Source organism: Herpailurus yagouaroundi, unplaced genomic scaffold, assembly GCF_014898765.1.
Source record: "Herpailurus yagouaroundi ecotype Mexico unplaced genomic scaffold, PumYag 194, whole genome shotgun sequence".
Classification (NCBI taxonomy): domain Eukaryota; kingdom Metazoa; phylum Chordata; class Mammalia; order Carnivora; family Felidae; genus Herpailurus; species Herpailurus yagouaroundi.
The window spans coordinates 3,228,339-3,245,395 of record NW_024412425.1 but is presented as its reverse complement, the minus strand read 5'-3'; the positions used below and the strand labels follow the sequence as shown (position 1 = coordinate 3,245,395).

General features: G+C 37.4%; 1 protein-coding gene across 6 annotated transcripts in view; it reads left to right on the top strand.

Moving 5' to 3' along the window:
- ZFP14 (ZFP14 zinc finger protein) overlaps window positions 1–11,373 on the top strand; it is a 28,798-nt gene extending 17,425 nt beyond the window's left edge. For 5 of the 6 annotated variants that reach the window (XM_040445710.1, XM_040445707.1, XM_040445706.1 and 2 more), the window contains one exon: window positions 6,038–11,373. In XM_040445710.1, coding sequence (XP_040301644.1) covers window positions 6,038–7,404 — 1,367 coding nt within the window. In that variant the 3' untranslated portion in view covers window positions 7,405–11,373. The remainder of the gene's footprint in view (window positions 1–6,037) is intronic. The other variant, XR_005781575.1, reaches the window with a different exon arrangement.
- Window positions 11,374–17,057: the final 5,684 nt, after the last annotated feature.

Genomic DNA, 17,057 nt, shown 5'->3' with positions numbered 1-17,057 from the left:
TCACATGCCATTTTATCTATTTCTCCAACATTATCATGAGAACTTTCTTTTTTTTTTTTTTTTATTTAAAAAAAAATTTTTTTTTTCAACGTTTATTTATTTTTGGGACAGAGAGAGACAGAGCATGAACGGGGGGAGGGGCAGAGAGAGAGGGAGACACAGAATCGGAAACAGGCTCCAGGCTCTGAGCCATCAGCCCAGAGCCTGACGCGGGGCTCGAACTCACGGACCGCGAGATCGTGACCTGGCTGAAGTCGGACGCTTAACCGACTGCGCCACCCAGGTGCCCTTCTTTTTTCATTTTTTTTTTTTTTATTTATTTTTTTTTTCAACGCTTATTTATTTTTGGGACAGAGAGAGACAGAGCATGAACGGGGGAGGGGCAGAGAGAGAGGGAGACACAGAATCCGAAACAGGCTCCAGGCTCCGAGCCATCAGCCCAGAGCCCGACGCGGGGCTCGAACTCACGGATCGCGAGATCGTGACCTGGCTGAAGTCGGACGCTTTACCGACTGCGCCACCCAGGCGCCCCTCAGTTCTCAGTTTTTAAGAGTCTCTTATGTTTTGGCTCCCTCCCTCTCTAACCGTTTTTTTTTTTTTTTCCTTCCCCTCCCCCATGGTCTTCTGTTAAGTTTCTCAGGATCCACATTAAGAGTGAAAACATATGGTATCTGTCTTTCTCCGTATGACTTATTTTACTTAGCCTAACACTCTCCAGTTCCATCCACGTTGCTACAAAAGGCCAGATTTCATTCTTCCTCATTGCCACGTAGTATTCCATTGTGTATATAAACCACAATTTCTTTATCCATTCAACAATAGCCAAATTATGGAAACCTACTTTAAAAAAAAAAAAAAAAAAGAATAGTTTCAAAGTCTCTTCATGTCCCCAGTGTTTCCTCACTAAGCTAAATCTAGCTTTCTGGTGAAGAAATATATTTTATCATGTTAAGGAAGTAACTATACATTCCTGTTATTTTGAGTGCTTTAAAAATAAGGAATGAGTGTTGAATTATGTGAGATACCTTTCCAGTGTCTGTAGAAACAATTACATGATTTTTTATCCTTAGAATAATTAATATGATAAATTATTTTAGATTTCCTAGTATTGAACTGCCCTTGCATTCCTAAAATAAGCCACAGTTAGTTCTGTATTTTCTTTCATGTGCTGTAGGTGTTTTTGAATGAATTTTTGTAAGTGATATTGACATATAGTTTACTAGGTTTTTGTTTCATTTTTAAACTCACTTTAAAATAACTTGGAATTTATTCTTTTTTGTAATGTTCTAGGCCATTTTATAATTGGGCTCTGTGCTTCTAAAGTTTTTATAATCTTCAGAGTAGTTTTTAGGTCTTTGATTGCTTTATATTTCCTTAGAAAATTATCCTTTAGGGGCACCTGAGTGACTCAGTTGGTTGAGTGTTGAGCTCTTGATTTTGGCTCAGGTCATGATCTCGCAGTTTGTGGGTTCGAGCCCCGTGTCAAGCTCTGCACTGACAGGGCAGAGCCTGCTTGATATTCTTTCTCTCCCTCTCTCTGCTCCTCCCCTGTTCATGCTGTCTCTCTCTCTCTCTCTCAAATAAATAAATAAAAACTTAAAAAAATTTTTTAAAGAAAATTACCCTTTATTGGCATGGTAGTTCCTTATGATTTTCAAAATATTCTGTTTTGTTAATTATTTGTTAGTGTCAAGAACTGTGAAGCATGTACAATTTTACCCTACATGCAAGCTAACAAGTTAGCCTGCTGCAGTGTCATGGATGCTGGCAAAAGATACAAGAGTCCTAAACCAAAGATGAGGATTTTATTGCTCAACAATAAAACAGCACAACAAATGGCATGAACATCAACATATTTGCATCATTCCTATTTTGCCCACAAACCCCATGGGAGTGATGTGCATGGGTCTAGAAGGATACTTGAACATGCAGTGAGCTGCATAATAAGAGAAGAACCCTGAAGGTAGAGAACCCAAATCTTTAATAATGGGCAATAAGCACGAGTGACCTTTGCTCTGAGGGAGACACTACCTTTATTATATTGAACAGTTAGCAAACCTGCCTACTGATCCAGAGAGAAATACTATCCCTACCTTCCAAGGTTGTTGGTTATACAAACGTTCTTTAAAAGATAGTCCAGAACAGGGGCGCCTGGGTGGCGCAGTCGGTTAAGCGTCCGACTTCAGCCAGGTCACGCTCTCGCGGTCCGTGAGTTCGAGCCCCGCGTCGGGCTCTGGGCTGATGGCTCGGAGCCTGGAGCCTGTTTCGGATTCTGTGTCTCCCTCTCTCTCTGCCCCTCCCCCGTTCATGCTCTGTCTCTCTCTGTCCCAAAAATAAATAAATGTTGAAAAAAAAAATTAAAAAAAAAAAAAAAAAAGATAGTCCAGAACAAAGGCAGTTAATACTTCTTGCACGATGTGCAAAAATGAGAGACACCCATGGTGAGTTGTTCCTGAATACCTAGTTGCTATTTTTTACTTTGTTTGAGTGGCTTCATTATTTTTATTTTTTTAGCAAATGGTTAATAGGTTTCACTGACTTTTTTCAAACAACCTAGGTTTTTAATTTGTGTTAATTTCATGTTTTTTTCTGTTATCTAATCAGTGAAATTTTGCTTTTATTGTATTTCCTCCTCTGAGTTCCTTCGTATACTTTTTTGTTCTTTTTCTAACTTTTGACTGGGATACTCATATTTCTTTTCTTTATTCTAAGAATTTAAATGCATTGATGAATTCTTCTAAGATCTATAGTATATTTTGTAGATTCTTGGTAATCTAGTATTTTCAATATTATTTTCTAGATAGTCTACAATTTTCTTTACTTGGTAAAGGGTTTTGTTTTTTTTTTTTTTTAACTTGAAGTGTGGAGATGACTTTTGGTTTTATGATTGTATTATTTCTTATTTTGGTTCACAGTGATCAGACTTTTGTTTGAGCCATTCCAGCAGTTTTATAGATTTGTACTGTAGTCACTGAAAAAAAGTTTCTTATCTCTCCTATCCCACATCTCCCCATATCTTTGCTTACTTCATTCAACATTTAGATTTTCTCATGCAAGTCCCCCATCTGGATCACTGTCTTTGGACCTTTATCCAACATAGCCTTTATTTTTTACTCTTTTGCACTCAGGTGATCCCAGGTACCATTCCATATTTGACAGTCATTCTGCTATACTCAATATCTGCCCATGCCTTTTTGTTCAGGAATTCATAAGCCTTTCACTGTTAGTGTGATTAAAAAATATTTGAGGGGCGCCTGGGTGGCTCAGTCGGTTGAGCCCTGACCCCGACTTCAGCTCAGGTCATGATCTCACGGTTTGTGAGTTTGAGCCCCTCATCGTGCTCTGTGCTGACAACTCAGAGCCTGGAGCCTGCTTCAGATTCTGTGTCTCCCTCTCTGTCTGCCCCTCCCCCACTTATGCTCTGTCTCTCTCTGTCTCAGAAATAAATAAACATTAAAAAAAAATTTTTTTTTTTTAATATTTGAGATAGTTTTCTAGGAAGTACAAAAATTGCTTTGGGTATGTAGGAATGGGAAGGAGCACCTAGAAGAGGTATGAAGAAACAAAAATTTGAGCAAATGTAGCATTGATAATAGTATAAACTCTAGCAGAGATAAGTAAATCATTGTACTTTTTTTTTTTTAAGTAAACTCTATTCCCGACATGGGTCTCAAATTCACAACTCTGAGATCAAGAGTCACATGCTCCACCAACTGAGCCAGCCAGGCACCCCTATTGTAGTACATTTTAAAAGATTAGAGGGGCGCCTGTGTGGCTTAGTAGGTTAAGTGTCCGACTCTTGATTTCTGCTCAGGTCATCATCTTATAGTTCGTGGGTTCGAGCCCTGCATCTGTCAGTGCAGAGCCTGCTTGGGATTCTCTCTGTTTCCCTCTCTCTCTGCCCCTCCCTTGCTCACACCCTTTCCCTCTACCAAAATAAATAAACATCAAAAAGATAATACATAAATAAAAGATTAGAAACATACACATATCTGTTAGTGATTATGTAGTTATGGGAATTAAATGAGTAACATTTATTGTGTATTTGGGGTTATTTATTTATATATCTTTTACTTTTTATTTAAATTTTAGTTAACATACAGTGCAATATTGGTTTTGGAAGTAGAATTCAGTGTGATTCATCACTTGCATACTACACCCAGTTCTCATCATAACAAGTACCCTCTTTAATACCTATCACCCATCTAGTCCTTCCCCCACCCAGCTCCCTCCATCACCCCTCAGTTTGTTCTCTGTCGTTAAGAGTCTCTCATGGTTTGTTTCCCTCTCCTCTTTTTTTCTCCCTTCCCATATGTTCATCTGTTTTGTTTCTTGAATGGGGTTTGTTATTTAATGGTAAATGAACTTAGAGATTACTTCTGCCGCTAAGGAAGCTTAGGGGTAAGAAACTAATGGAATAACAAATGAGAAAATTAATAAATATTCCAAAATTGGGAAAAAGAAGAGCAACGCTTTGCTGGGATAGAGTGTAAAGTGCATAGTTTTAAACAGGATCGGCAGGAATAGCTTTTCTGAAGTTATTGTTGATTGAGACCTGATGATGAAGGGAAGCCAACCATGCAGTTGGGAACAACCTGTGAATGGTCCTATTTAATGGGGACAGTGGTAGTACCTTTTGTGAGCTGAAAAGAGGCTTGTGGCATGAACAGCCAAATGAGAGAGGGGTTTTGATAGCAGAAGTCTTATTATCTCTGCTCAGGTATTTATATTTGATTCTAAATCTAAAGAGAAGTCATTAAAAACATTTAAGTAGAGAGACTCAAATATTGATGAGCATTTGAATCATTTGCTGGAGAATATAAATAAGTACAAAGCAAAACATGCCCAGGACTCAATCCTGCAGATTAGGTTTCATTCCTTTAAAAATACCTGTGAGGGGTGCCTGGGTGGCTCAATCGGTTAGGCATCCGACATCAGCTCAGGTCATGATCTCACAGTTTGTGAATTTGAGCCCCGTGTCAGGCTCTGTGCTGCCAGCTCAGAGCCTGGAGCCTGCTCTAGATTCTGTATCTCCCTCTTTCTGCCCCTCCCCTACTCAGGCTCTGTCTCTGTCTCTCAAAAATAAATAAATGTTAAAAATATATATATTAAAAAAATACCTCTGTATGTATAGTTTTAAGAAATCTTCAGGTGATTCTTACTCTGATTTAACTTGCGTCCCTAATCACCAGGCTTACCTCCAATCCTGGACTCTGTTCTCTGTGTTTCCTTTACCATTTTTTTTTTTTAAATGTAGGAGAATACGGTCTGTTCCATAATATAATTAATAACGCACAATACAAATTAGCTTAATAGTGATAGGAAATAGGGAATAACAGTATAATATGAAAGTTAGTTGGTTCACAGGCAATTTTCCTACTTGAATGAAGCCAGAATAAAGTAGACTTACAGCATTCAGCAGGAAAGGCAAAAGCCTTCAACTTGATGCTTTATTGTTGGATGCCCTTTCACCACTACATGAAGAATATTAGTAAGTGTCTGCACCAAGGGCTGTCTCCCCAGAGATACATACCATCAATCTTGCATGGCTTCTAGCTGAAGACAGGTTACATTTTACTTTATTCGCACCTTAATGGTAGCCTCATTGGCTCAGGGCTCCCCCCCCCCCCCCCACTGCAATGTCTCAGCACTTGAAATCCAGCATTTCCACTTTATTTGGGGGCATTTTAGTATCCATGAAGTGGCCTTCAGCCATGTTGAGCTGCCTTTTGAGTTATCTCTTAAGATATCAATTATTATATTTGTTAGTGCTCTGCCAATAAAGTTGCATAGGTTTGAGTGGTCTTCTCCAGCCCTGTTTTCTTCATAAGCTCTTTTTTGGTGTGTAATTTTGCAGACGATAAGGGGTTTTTTCAGTACACATATGTGGTATTGTAGCAGAAATGCCTGTTTTAGAGATATCTAATCCATTCACTTGTAATAGGCATTATTTTAGGTGCCTTTTATTTCTCTATAGAAGCTTGCTTTCTTCTGTCACAAGAAAACAGTGTATGTTTGCCTTCTTGTTTTCTTTCAGATTTGGAGTCCAGATACAGGACCAATACTTTATCTCCAGAAAAGGACATTTATGAAATATATTCATTCCAGTGGGAGATAATGGAAAGAATTAAAAGTTACAGTCTTCAGGACTCCCTTTTTAGAAATGATTGGGAATGCAAAGGCAAGATTGAGGGGCAAAAGGAACCACAAGAGGGATATTTTGGGCAAGTGAAAATTACTTCTGAAGAAATGACCACTTACAAAAAGCATAATTTTCTTGCTGAATATCAGAGAATTCAAAATGGAGAAAAGTTGTATGAATGTAAGGAATGTAGGAAGACCTTTATTCGCCGCTCAACACTTAGTCAACACCTGAGAATTCATACTGGTGAGAAACCTTATAAATGTAAGGAATGCGGGCAGGCATTTAGACAGCGTGCACACCTTATCCGACATCACAAGCTTCATACTGGTGAGAAGCCCTATGAATGTAAGGAATGTGGGAAGGCCTTTACAGTGCTCCAAGAACTTACTCAACATCAGAGGCTTCACACTGGTGAAAAGCCCTATGAATGTAAGGAGTGTGGAAAAGCCTTCAGAGTGCATCAGCAACTTGCTCGACATCAGAGAATTCACACTGGTGAGAAACCCTATGAATGTAAGGCATGTGGGAAGACCTTTAGGCAGTGTACACATCTTACTCGACATCAGAGACTTCATACTGCTGAGAAGCTCTATGAGTGTAAGGAATGTGGGAAAGCCTTTGTATGTGGTCCAGACCTTAGAGTACATCAGAAAATTCATTTTGGTGAGAAACCTTATGAATGTAAGGAATGTGGAAAGGCTTTTAGAATATGCCAACAACTTACTGTCCATCAGAGTATTCATACTGGTGAGAAACCCTATGAATGTAAGGAATGTGGAAAGACTTTTAGACTAAGGCAGCAACTTGTTCGCCATCAGAGAATCCATACTCGTGAGAAACCCTATGAGTGTATGGAATGCTGGAAGACCTTTAGTAGTTACTCACAACTTATTTCACATCAGAGCATTCATATTGGTGAGAGACCGTATGAATGTGAAGAGTGTGGGAAGGCCTTTAGATTGCTCTCACAACTTACCCAACATCAGAGTATTCATACCGGTGAGAAACCCTATGAATGTAAGGAATGTAGAAAACCTTTTAGACTGCTCTCACAACTTACTCAGCATCAGAGTATTCATACGGGTGAGAAACCTTATGAATGTAAGGAATGTGGTAAGGCTTTTAGACTTTATTCATTCCTTACTCAACACCAGAGAATTCATACTGGGGAGAAACCCTACAAATGTAAGGAATGTAAGAAGGCCTTTAGACAACATTCACACCTTACTCAACATCAGAAAATTCATAATGGAGTTTAAAACAAGAAGGCCTTCAATTGTACATTATGTAACAATATCAGAAAATTCATTTTTGAGAAATTTGTTTCATGCTTCAACTAAGTGTAAGAAATTTTATATTATTGGGAAAAAAATGTTGCTTTAAAAGCCTTCCATCACCTTTCAGATGTTTATCTTTGGCAAATTCATTTGAGGGAATAATACAATGAATGTAGGAAAAACTTTAGCCTTATCTGTCATTATCCCATTTCACCACTTTATTACCAGTGTGTTATTGGACAAGGTACTTAAACTTCTGTGCCTCATTTTGCTCACTTGTAAAATGGTGATAATAGTACCTATGTATATTAGTTATTTATTGCTGTATAATAAATTACCACAAACCTAGTAGCTTAAAATAATACTTATTATCTCACAATTTCTATAGGTCAGGTGTCTGGACATAACTTAGTTGGGGCTTCTCCTTTAGGGTCTCACAAAGCTAAACTAAAGGTTTCAGCCAGGGTTGGGTCTCATCTGAGGGTCTAACAGGGGAAGGGATCCACTTTCAGCCTCACATGGTTGTCAGCTATTGCACTGAGGTCCACAATTTCTAGTTGGCTGTTGGTTGAAGCCTGACCTTAGTTCCATGCTACATGGGCTTCTTCAAATGGCTGCTATTTAAGTGTGCAAGTCAAGAATGTGGTAGAGCCTGCTAGCATCACAGAAGCTATAATCGTGTGTGATCTAATCACCAAAATGACACCTTTGCTGTCCTCTACTGATTAGAACCAAGTTACTGGGCTACCCCACACTCAAGGGTAGAGATTGTAGAGGATTACACAAGAGTATGAATACCACAATGTGGGAACCATTTCAGAGTCAGCCTGCCAACACTGTGTGACAGGATTGTCTTGAGGATTAATTAGTTAATGCTTGGAAAAATAGCAGCCACATAGCATGTTTTCTGTAAATATTATCTATAGTCGTTATCATTAGTATTAGTGAATTCATATAAAAAATATACTATAGAAGTAGTAAATGTAGAAATGCCTCATGTCACTGCTCAGCACTTAATTAAACTTAAGATAATTTATTCCAGATAAAATCTGAGACGTTATATGGAAAGTGAGAAGTTCTTCATCATTTGAGCATTTGAGCTGCATCAGTAATTTCATGCTTAAAAGAAACCTTATGAATTTCATGAAGGTGAGGTTAAGATTACAACTGTTGAAGGATCAGAAAAAATACGGAATTAGTTTCCCATAATAATTCCAAAAAGTAAATGTTTTGCAATCCCTGTTGTTTGACCACTGTTAAAGATGAATTTGAAATTATTAAAAAGATGGCAGGAAACTCACCAGTTGGAAGTTTAATATTGTGTGTGCATGTGTGTGTGTAAAACTCTTGTATAAAAGAAAAAACATTTCCTTTGTAGTCAGTTTTCTGTTTGATCAAATTGCCCCATCTTCAACCAGTGGGAGTTGGGTCTTTTGATATGATCCCCCTAGTAGTTTGATAGTTTACTTGGTCACAGCTACACAGTTTGGTCAGCAATGGAAGATGCTTGGGTACCAACTCATCCTGAAAATTGATAAGGAGAAAAATGAGCACTTCTTTTGCTTTTTCCATGTGGACCAAGTTTCAGGGCCACCAAAAGCTCATCAAATTAAAAGGGTTTGTTTGTTTTTTTTAAATAATCATTACAAATAAACAGAATGATAGGATTAGAAAAATCACTATTTTCTAGTTCCCTAGTAGAATAATGGGTCCAGAAAATGATCTTCAGTGGATATTAACACTATTGAGTGAAATATTTTATAGTGAGAACTTTACAATGGATTTATCAAGCTGACCACCTCTGAGCCCTTTGATCAATTTTAACCTCTATAAAAGTGGGACTATCAGACAATATCCACCTCCTGATAAAATGCAATAGGAAGTACACACCACCACCTACAAAGCCTTACTGCCAAAACAATGAACTGAAGGAAGCAAACCTTTAAATCAAATTCTTTAAAACAAGAATTTGGGGAATAGCTGAACAAAGTAAATGGCACCAGAAGGAAGCAGCCAAGCAGACCCAGAACTGTAAAATTCTACAAAATAAATGATCTGATTTCTTCAACTTAATGAGTGATATGAAAAAGAAAAGGTAAGGGCAACTGTTAATTGATTAAAAGAGACCTAAGAGACCTATCAACTAAATTCAGTACATGGGCATTACTTGGACCTAGTTTACACAAAATGTAAAAAGACATTTTGGAGACACTGGGGAAAATGTGGACACGCACTGAGTATTAGATGATATTTAGAAATACTCATTTTGTTAGGGATAATGTTATTGTGGTTATTAAAAAATAAAAGGTTCTAAGTGTTAGAGATACATACTTCTATATTTATGAAATGGTAAGATACTGCATTTGCATTAGAAGACTCCAGCAAAAGAAAAAGAATTGGCACAGAGAGTTGGGAAGTAGAGTAGTAAAATGTTAATTACTGAAGGGTAGTGGTTTGTTTTTTTTTGGGGGGGGGGGGTCATTGTTCTAATATTTTCTATTTTCTACTTCTTTAATGTGTTTGAAAGCTTCCATAATAAAATGTCTAAAATCAAAACCGAAATTTATAGACTTAGAAATGATTGTTGATGAGATGTGTGTATCTAAACTTGTCAGATGTCACCAGCATTCTGTTCGGTGAGAAATTCATCCCCTTTAATGCATTAAGGAAATTTCGTTTGTGGGGCCAGTCTTCATCATCTTCACCTTATCTACGCCTGTCAGATAAATAAATGTGTTAAGGGAATGAGTATTTATGTCAAGAAACCAGAAACAGAAAAAAATAAAACCTACACAAGAGAAGTAGAGCACAACTAAAAATAGAAATTAAGGATTAGACAGTAGTAGATTTTAACCAATGTTAATAATGACTAGGTTCTGGAGGATCTAATTAAGAAAAAGAAAATGAAAGATAATACATTTAGAATATTGACAAAGGTGGCATAGCTACAGATTATCAAGAAAAATTTAATTATAAGGTAATACTGTATATATGTGCTATATGTATTCTAGTACATAAATACAAAAGGGTTACTTATTTTTTGCTGTAGGATTCTGTTATGACAGTTGACTCAAATAGACCAACAAGCAAATGTGTGTATATGAACACCCTGTGTAAGAAAATCTCTGGTAGTTGTATAGGTAAAAGCTTTAAAGAATAGATAATCTTTCACAAAATTCTACCAATTAATTCCGCACAGTTAATCCTGATACAAACCTAGATGAAGATCGCTCCTAAAAAGCAAAATCTAGACCAACTTCGTTTATGAAGATTCTACCCATCTTAATTCTAAATAAGGTATATTTAGAATTTATTACAAAATCTGTCTTGACTAATCCATGTGTTGCCTTTCCCAAGTATCTGATATCTGCAGGGGACCAATGTTTAACAGAGTGTAGGGTCTTAATCCAACATTCTCCATAAGCTTGTTTTGGGGAATAGTAGTCCTTGGTATTTGGAGAAAAAAATGATTTCTCGGGAAAATGTGTAAATTCAGCAAGGCATTAAAAAATCTACCTTTGGGGAAATCCAAATACACATTATCAGTTTGTCAAAAGATATAGTAAAGAGATGATTACTTAAAACAGGGTATCTCAAACTTAATTCATTGTAGAATTCTCATTCCCAGTATCTCTTACCATCTTTAGAATGTGAACCACTTTGGTAGATGCTTCCATTACCACAATGAATGTCTTCAAGGACATCATTTCAGACATTATGGTGAGTGATTGTGTCGGGAGGAGGTAAGGAAGGACACTTTTCTTTGCAGCTCACATCATATTCTGAAAAGCTTCCTGCTTGAATTGAGGGTTAGTGCTTTTTCTGTAGAATGTAGAAGATTATAGCTTGGTCCTTGATATGTATATATTAAACATGATTAAATAGTCTGTTAAATAGTGATTAGGACATAAACCATTTTCAGTTGTAATAAAAATGCTATATTGAATATCATTTTGTGTATTTTCTGATTTCTTTAATGGGTGTAGGAATCTAAGGTGCGTATCTAGAAGTGAAATTGTTCACGGTCAGCCATACATACATATTATTCTCAAACACTGCACTAATTTTGAATCCCTCTGATCATTGAAATGGGCATCCATATTTTCTTCTGTTATTGGTTTCAACATTTAATTCTCTGATTACAAATGAGTTGGGCACCTGGGTGGCTCAGACGGTTAAGCGTCCGACTTTGGCTCAGGTCATGATCTCATGGTCCATGAGTTCAAACCCTGTGCTGGGCTCTGCTGACAGGTCAGAGCCTGGAGCTTGCTTTGGATTTTGTGTCTCCCTCTCTCTGTCCTTCCCGGCTTGTGCTCTGTCTCTCTCGCTCTCAAAAGTAAACACAAAAAAAGTTTTTAAGTGAGTTGAGCATCTTTTTCATATATGTTTATTGGCCAATCGTTTTTCTTACAGTGCTTTTTTTATTCATGCATTTTTTCTATTTCTTTGGGATTATCTCATTGATTTTTCATGATTTGTAAGATATTCCAGGTACTACACATTTACAAATATTGGAATTGTTTTCTATCAAGGTGTCTTGTGTTATAACTATGTTATGGCATTCATTATTTTGCTAACATTTTAAATTTAGATATAGTTTTATTTTCAACCTTACCAGATAATCTTACTCTTTTTATTTATATTTAGTCTTATGTTTTCTGCCATGTGGTCATGGTATTTGCAAATAGAAATAAGTCCCCTCAATATTTATATTTATTTTATTTACATTTCTCATAGCAGTAGCTGGTATTTTCAGAATAAAGTTGAGTATTAGTGGGGGATACATACTCTCATTTTTTCAATTTAATGGAAATCATGTATCTATTTAAACATTTACTTTTTTTTTTAATTTTTTTTTAACGTTTATTTATTTTTGAGACAGAGAAAGACAGAGCATGAACAGGGGAGGGGCAGAGAGAGAGAGGGAGACACAGAATCAGAAGCAGGCTCCAGGCTCTGAGCCATCAGCCCAGAGCCCGACGCGGGGCTCAAACTCACGGACCGTGAGATCGTGACCTGAGCTGAAGTTGGACGCTTAACCGACTGAGCCACACAGGTGCCCCTATTTAAACATTTAATGTAATGCTTCTTGATATAAATAGTCTTTGTTATACATAACTAATTTCACTCAGTCCCTCTTTTACTTAATCCCTGCCATTGCCAGAAGCCATTAAATATCTATTGGTGTGAACATGTGTTTCTTCTTTAATTTTCTGATGTGATGAATTATACAAATTTCCTGACAAATTCAGGGCTTCCTATGACCACTCTTGGGTTCAGTAATTCAGTAGAACAACTCACAGAACTCAGGAAAACAGTGAACTTATGATTTTTGTTACAGTGAAAAGGTACAAATTAGAATCAGCTAATGTGATGTGCAGGAAGAGACGTGCAGGGAAAACTGTGGGAGGGATCCAAATGTGGAGCTTCCAGTCATCCTCTCCCTGTGGAGTCAGAGATGGCATTACCTCTTCCTGGTTATGACATGATAATTCCCACAGGAAAGCTTGCCTGAGCCTTTGGTTGCCAGAGTTTTTCCTGGGGCTCAATCACATTCTTCCCATGAGGCTGATCTTCAGTCTCCAGCTCCTTCTGAAGGTTTGAGCTCATACCTTTAGTCTCCAGTTCCTTCAGAGGTGACAACTGATGTGATGTGTCCCAAAGCCCCATCGTAATTCACACTGCTAGACTATCTGGTGGCCAAAGCTCCCAAGCAAACAAAGAAACCCCTCTCAGGCAGGACATTCCAGGGTCCCAGAGATCATCTACAAGTCTGAAAATGTGCTGTTGCTTGCAAGTAAAGTCCTATACAGTCCATGCTCAAAAGTTTTTTTGTTGAGTGGGTATTTGATGTCATCACATTGGCCTGGCACCAAGAATATGGGCTTGATAAGAGCAGAGCTATAAGTCAAAATGAATTTTATGTTTTGCCTATATTCTGTTTTACCAATATATAAGAAAGATAATGTCTAAAGCAGTTCAAAAGTATTATTGGAAAAGGAAACAAATGAAAATATCCTATTACACCAAAGGATAGAAACAAACATGTCATTATTATACTGTTATGGGAAGTTTTTTGTTTGTTTCATATGGCTGTGCCCAGCTTGTCTCTCTCAACAGTTGAGCATTTTATTATCCAGTGCCCACTTCAGATTTAAGCCATCGTCCTGGGTTTTGGTGCACACACAATACACAAAATTTAAGCCAGACTTATTTGCTAAGCTACAAACTATATATATCCCAGAGTATTTTGGTGGTTATCTTCTTACTCTATGTTTCATCTGAAGTAGGAGGAGCAGGAGATTTTGATAAAGACATTTGAAAAGAAATGAAAACCAACTATCTGGAAGCACTTATTAAATATTCAATATTCAGATTTCTTTTTTTTTTTTTTTTTTGAAAAAGGAAGCTCTTGGCACAGGCAGTGGTATTTTGTTTTTGTTTTTGTTTTTTTTTAGTGTTTATTTTTGAGAGAGTACAGCAGGGGAGGGGCAGAGAGAGGTAAACAGAGGATCCAAAGTGGGCTCTGCTCTGACAGCAGAGAACCTGATGCAGGGCTTGAACTCATGAACTATGAGTCGAACTCATGAGCTGAACTCATGACCTGAGCCAAAGTTGGATGTTCAATCTACTTGAGCCACCCTGGTGCCTCCCATATTCAGGGTTTTGTTTTGTTTTGTTTTGTTTTTAATTGATTCTCCTCAGTTCCCTAAGTTTTTGTGTCTCTATTGAAGCAAGTCTTAAGGTCAAATCTCAACTACAGGAAAGATGTCCCTCCTCTCTAAAAATCGTGTCTTTTAGATCATATTTTTAAAGACAATAGGTTCTTCTACCTTTCCATTATTCAGGTGTATAGTCTTAAGACTTCTACCTCTTCAGTATCCCAAATGTTACTATTTCTCTGCAGTAACCAATACATTCAGAACCAATACATTCTCTGGTCCCTATTTGGTTTTTTGAGGTAAATGCTGACCTACAACAAAAACCTTCAGTCTTAATGGTATTTCAAAAAGAAGGTACAAGAGTGGCCAATATGCACACAAAAGGATGCTCAACATCATTAGTTATCACGGAAATGCCAGTTAAAACCACAATGAGGGGTACCTGGCTCAGGCAGTAGAGCATCCAACTCTTGATCTCAGTGTCATGAGTTGGGCATGTTGGGCATGGAGCTTACTTAAAAAACAAAACCAAAAACCCACAATGAGAGACTGCAGCTCAAGCAATAGAATAGGTAAAATTAAAAAGATTGACAGTACAGGCTGAGGGTGGGGGAGGGGGAGAAGATTGACAATACAAAGTGTTGGTGAGAATATGGAGCAACTAGAACTCTCCAATACTGTTTATGGGAATGTAAAATGAAATGACCTCTGTTGAGGACAGGTTAGCAATTTCTTTTTTTTTTTTTTTATGTTTATTTTTGAGAGAGAGAGAGAGACAGAGCATGAGTGGGGCAGGGGCAGAGAGAGAGGGAGACACAGAATCAGAAGCAGGCTCCAGGCTCAGAGCTGTCAGCACAGAGCCTGATGTGGGGCTTGAACTCACAAACCATGAGAGCATGACTTGAGCTGAAGTCTGATGCTTAACCAACTGAGCCACCCAGGTGCCTCAGCAATTTCTAATAGAGTAAAATACAAACTTAACAACTAACTGAGGAATTAGTTAATATACCCAAAAAGAAATATACCCACAAGAAATAAAACCATATGCCAAAAGCACTCTAAGTGAAAAAGCAATACACAAATGGAGAAATACTGTATGATTCCTTTTTTTTTTTTTTTGAAATTCCAGAAAATGCAAGCTAATCTACAGTGACAGAAAGCAGATCAGTGGTTGTCTGGAACAAGGTATGGTGGGAGAGGTTAACTACAGGGCCACGAAGAACTTTCTCAAGCAATGGTAATGTTCTGCATCTTAATTGTCATGGTAGTTACATGGGTATCACCTTTCAAAACTTTGCTGTATACTTAAAATGAGTGTAATTCATTGTATATAACTTAATAAAGTTGATAAAATGACATCAAGCTGTACACTTAAGATTTATGCTCTTTATGCACTTAAGAAAGAGAAAAGCTGCTGCTGATATGTGGGAGGTAGCCTGGCACTATTAACTACATCTTGGTGTTTTCCTGTTGATCATAAGTGATTTCACATAACATCGACATTAGATATGCAGTTCTGTGACCTTGATGGACCAAGACAAAAACAAAATTACTCTGTAATCGTATCTAAACACAGACAAAACATGAACATTTTTCAAACTACAGAACGCTAAATATATTCCTGGATAGCACGAATGACTGCCACTTCTTTTTTAAAGTATTTTTTTAAATTTATTTAAATTTAAGTTAGTTAACATACAGTGTAGTATTGGTTTCAGAAGTAGAACCAGTGATTCATCACTTCCATATAATACCCAGTGCTCATCCCAAAGGTGCCTTCCTTAATGTCCATCACCCATTTAGCCCATCCCTCCCATCCACCTCCCCTCCAGCAACCTTCAGTTTGTTCCATGTATTTAAGAGTCTTTTATGGTTTGCCTCCCTGTTTTTATTTTTCCTTCCCATCCCCTATGTTTATCTGTTGTGTTTCTTAAATTCCACATATGAGTGAAATCATATAATACTTGTCTTTCTCTGATTTATTTTGCTTAGCATAATATAATACACTCTAGTTCCATCCACATTGTTGCAAATGGCAAGATTTCATTCTTTTTGATTGCTGAGTAATATTCCATTGTATACATATACCACATCTTCTTTATCCATTCATCAGTCAATGGCTCCTTCCATAATCTGGCTATTGTTGATAGCACTGCTGTTAACATTGGGGGGCATGTGCCCCTTCGAATCAGCATTTGTGTATCCTTTGGATAAATACCTAGTAGTGCAATTGCTGGGTCATAGGGTAGTTCTATTTTTAACTTTTTGAGGAACCTGCATACTATTTTCCAGAGTGGCTGCACCAGTTTGCTTTCCCAGCAAGAGTATAAGAGGGTTCCCCTGTCTCCACATCCACACCTGCATCTATTGTTGCCTGAGTTGTTAATTTTAGCCATTCTGACAGGTATGTGAGGTGGTATCTCATTGTGGTTTTGATTTGTATTTCTCTAATGATGAGTGCTGTTCAGCATCTTTTCATGGGTCTATTAGCCATCTGGATGGTTTTGAAAAAGTGTCTATGTCTTCTGCCCATTTCTTCACTGGATTTTTTGCTTTTTGGGTGTTGAGTTTGAAAACTTTATAGAGTTTGGATACTAACCCTTTATCTGATATGAAATGACTGCCATTTCTTTACCAATTACCATTTTAACCTTCCTTTAGTCTTCTCTCCTTATAGATAAGATTTATTAAGATATGCAGTTATGGAATTAACCTGATTCCTGACAACATCCAATCCAGAACAAAGCCCATTTCCTTAAACCTTCTCTAAATTAATAAACACAAACTCAATATTGTGTGTTCCCGTTTGCTTCAATGAGCAGTAAACCCAGCTTGTTTGAATATAAGGAATGTTCCTGGTGGTAATCGGCTGGAGGACACTGACACATTTTAACTATATAAAACCTCAATAAAAATGTTAGCACAAAGATATGCAGGGTATTTTTAGAGTTCAAGTTTTTAACTGAGTGACCA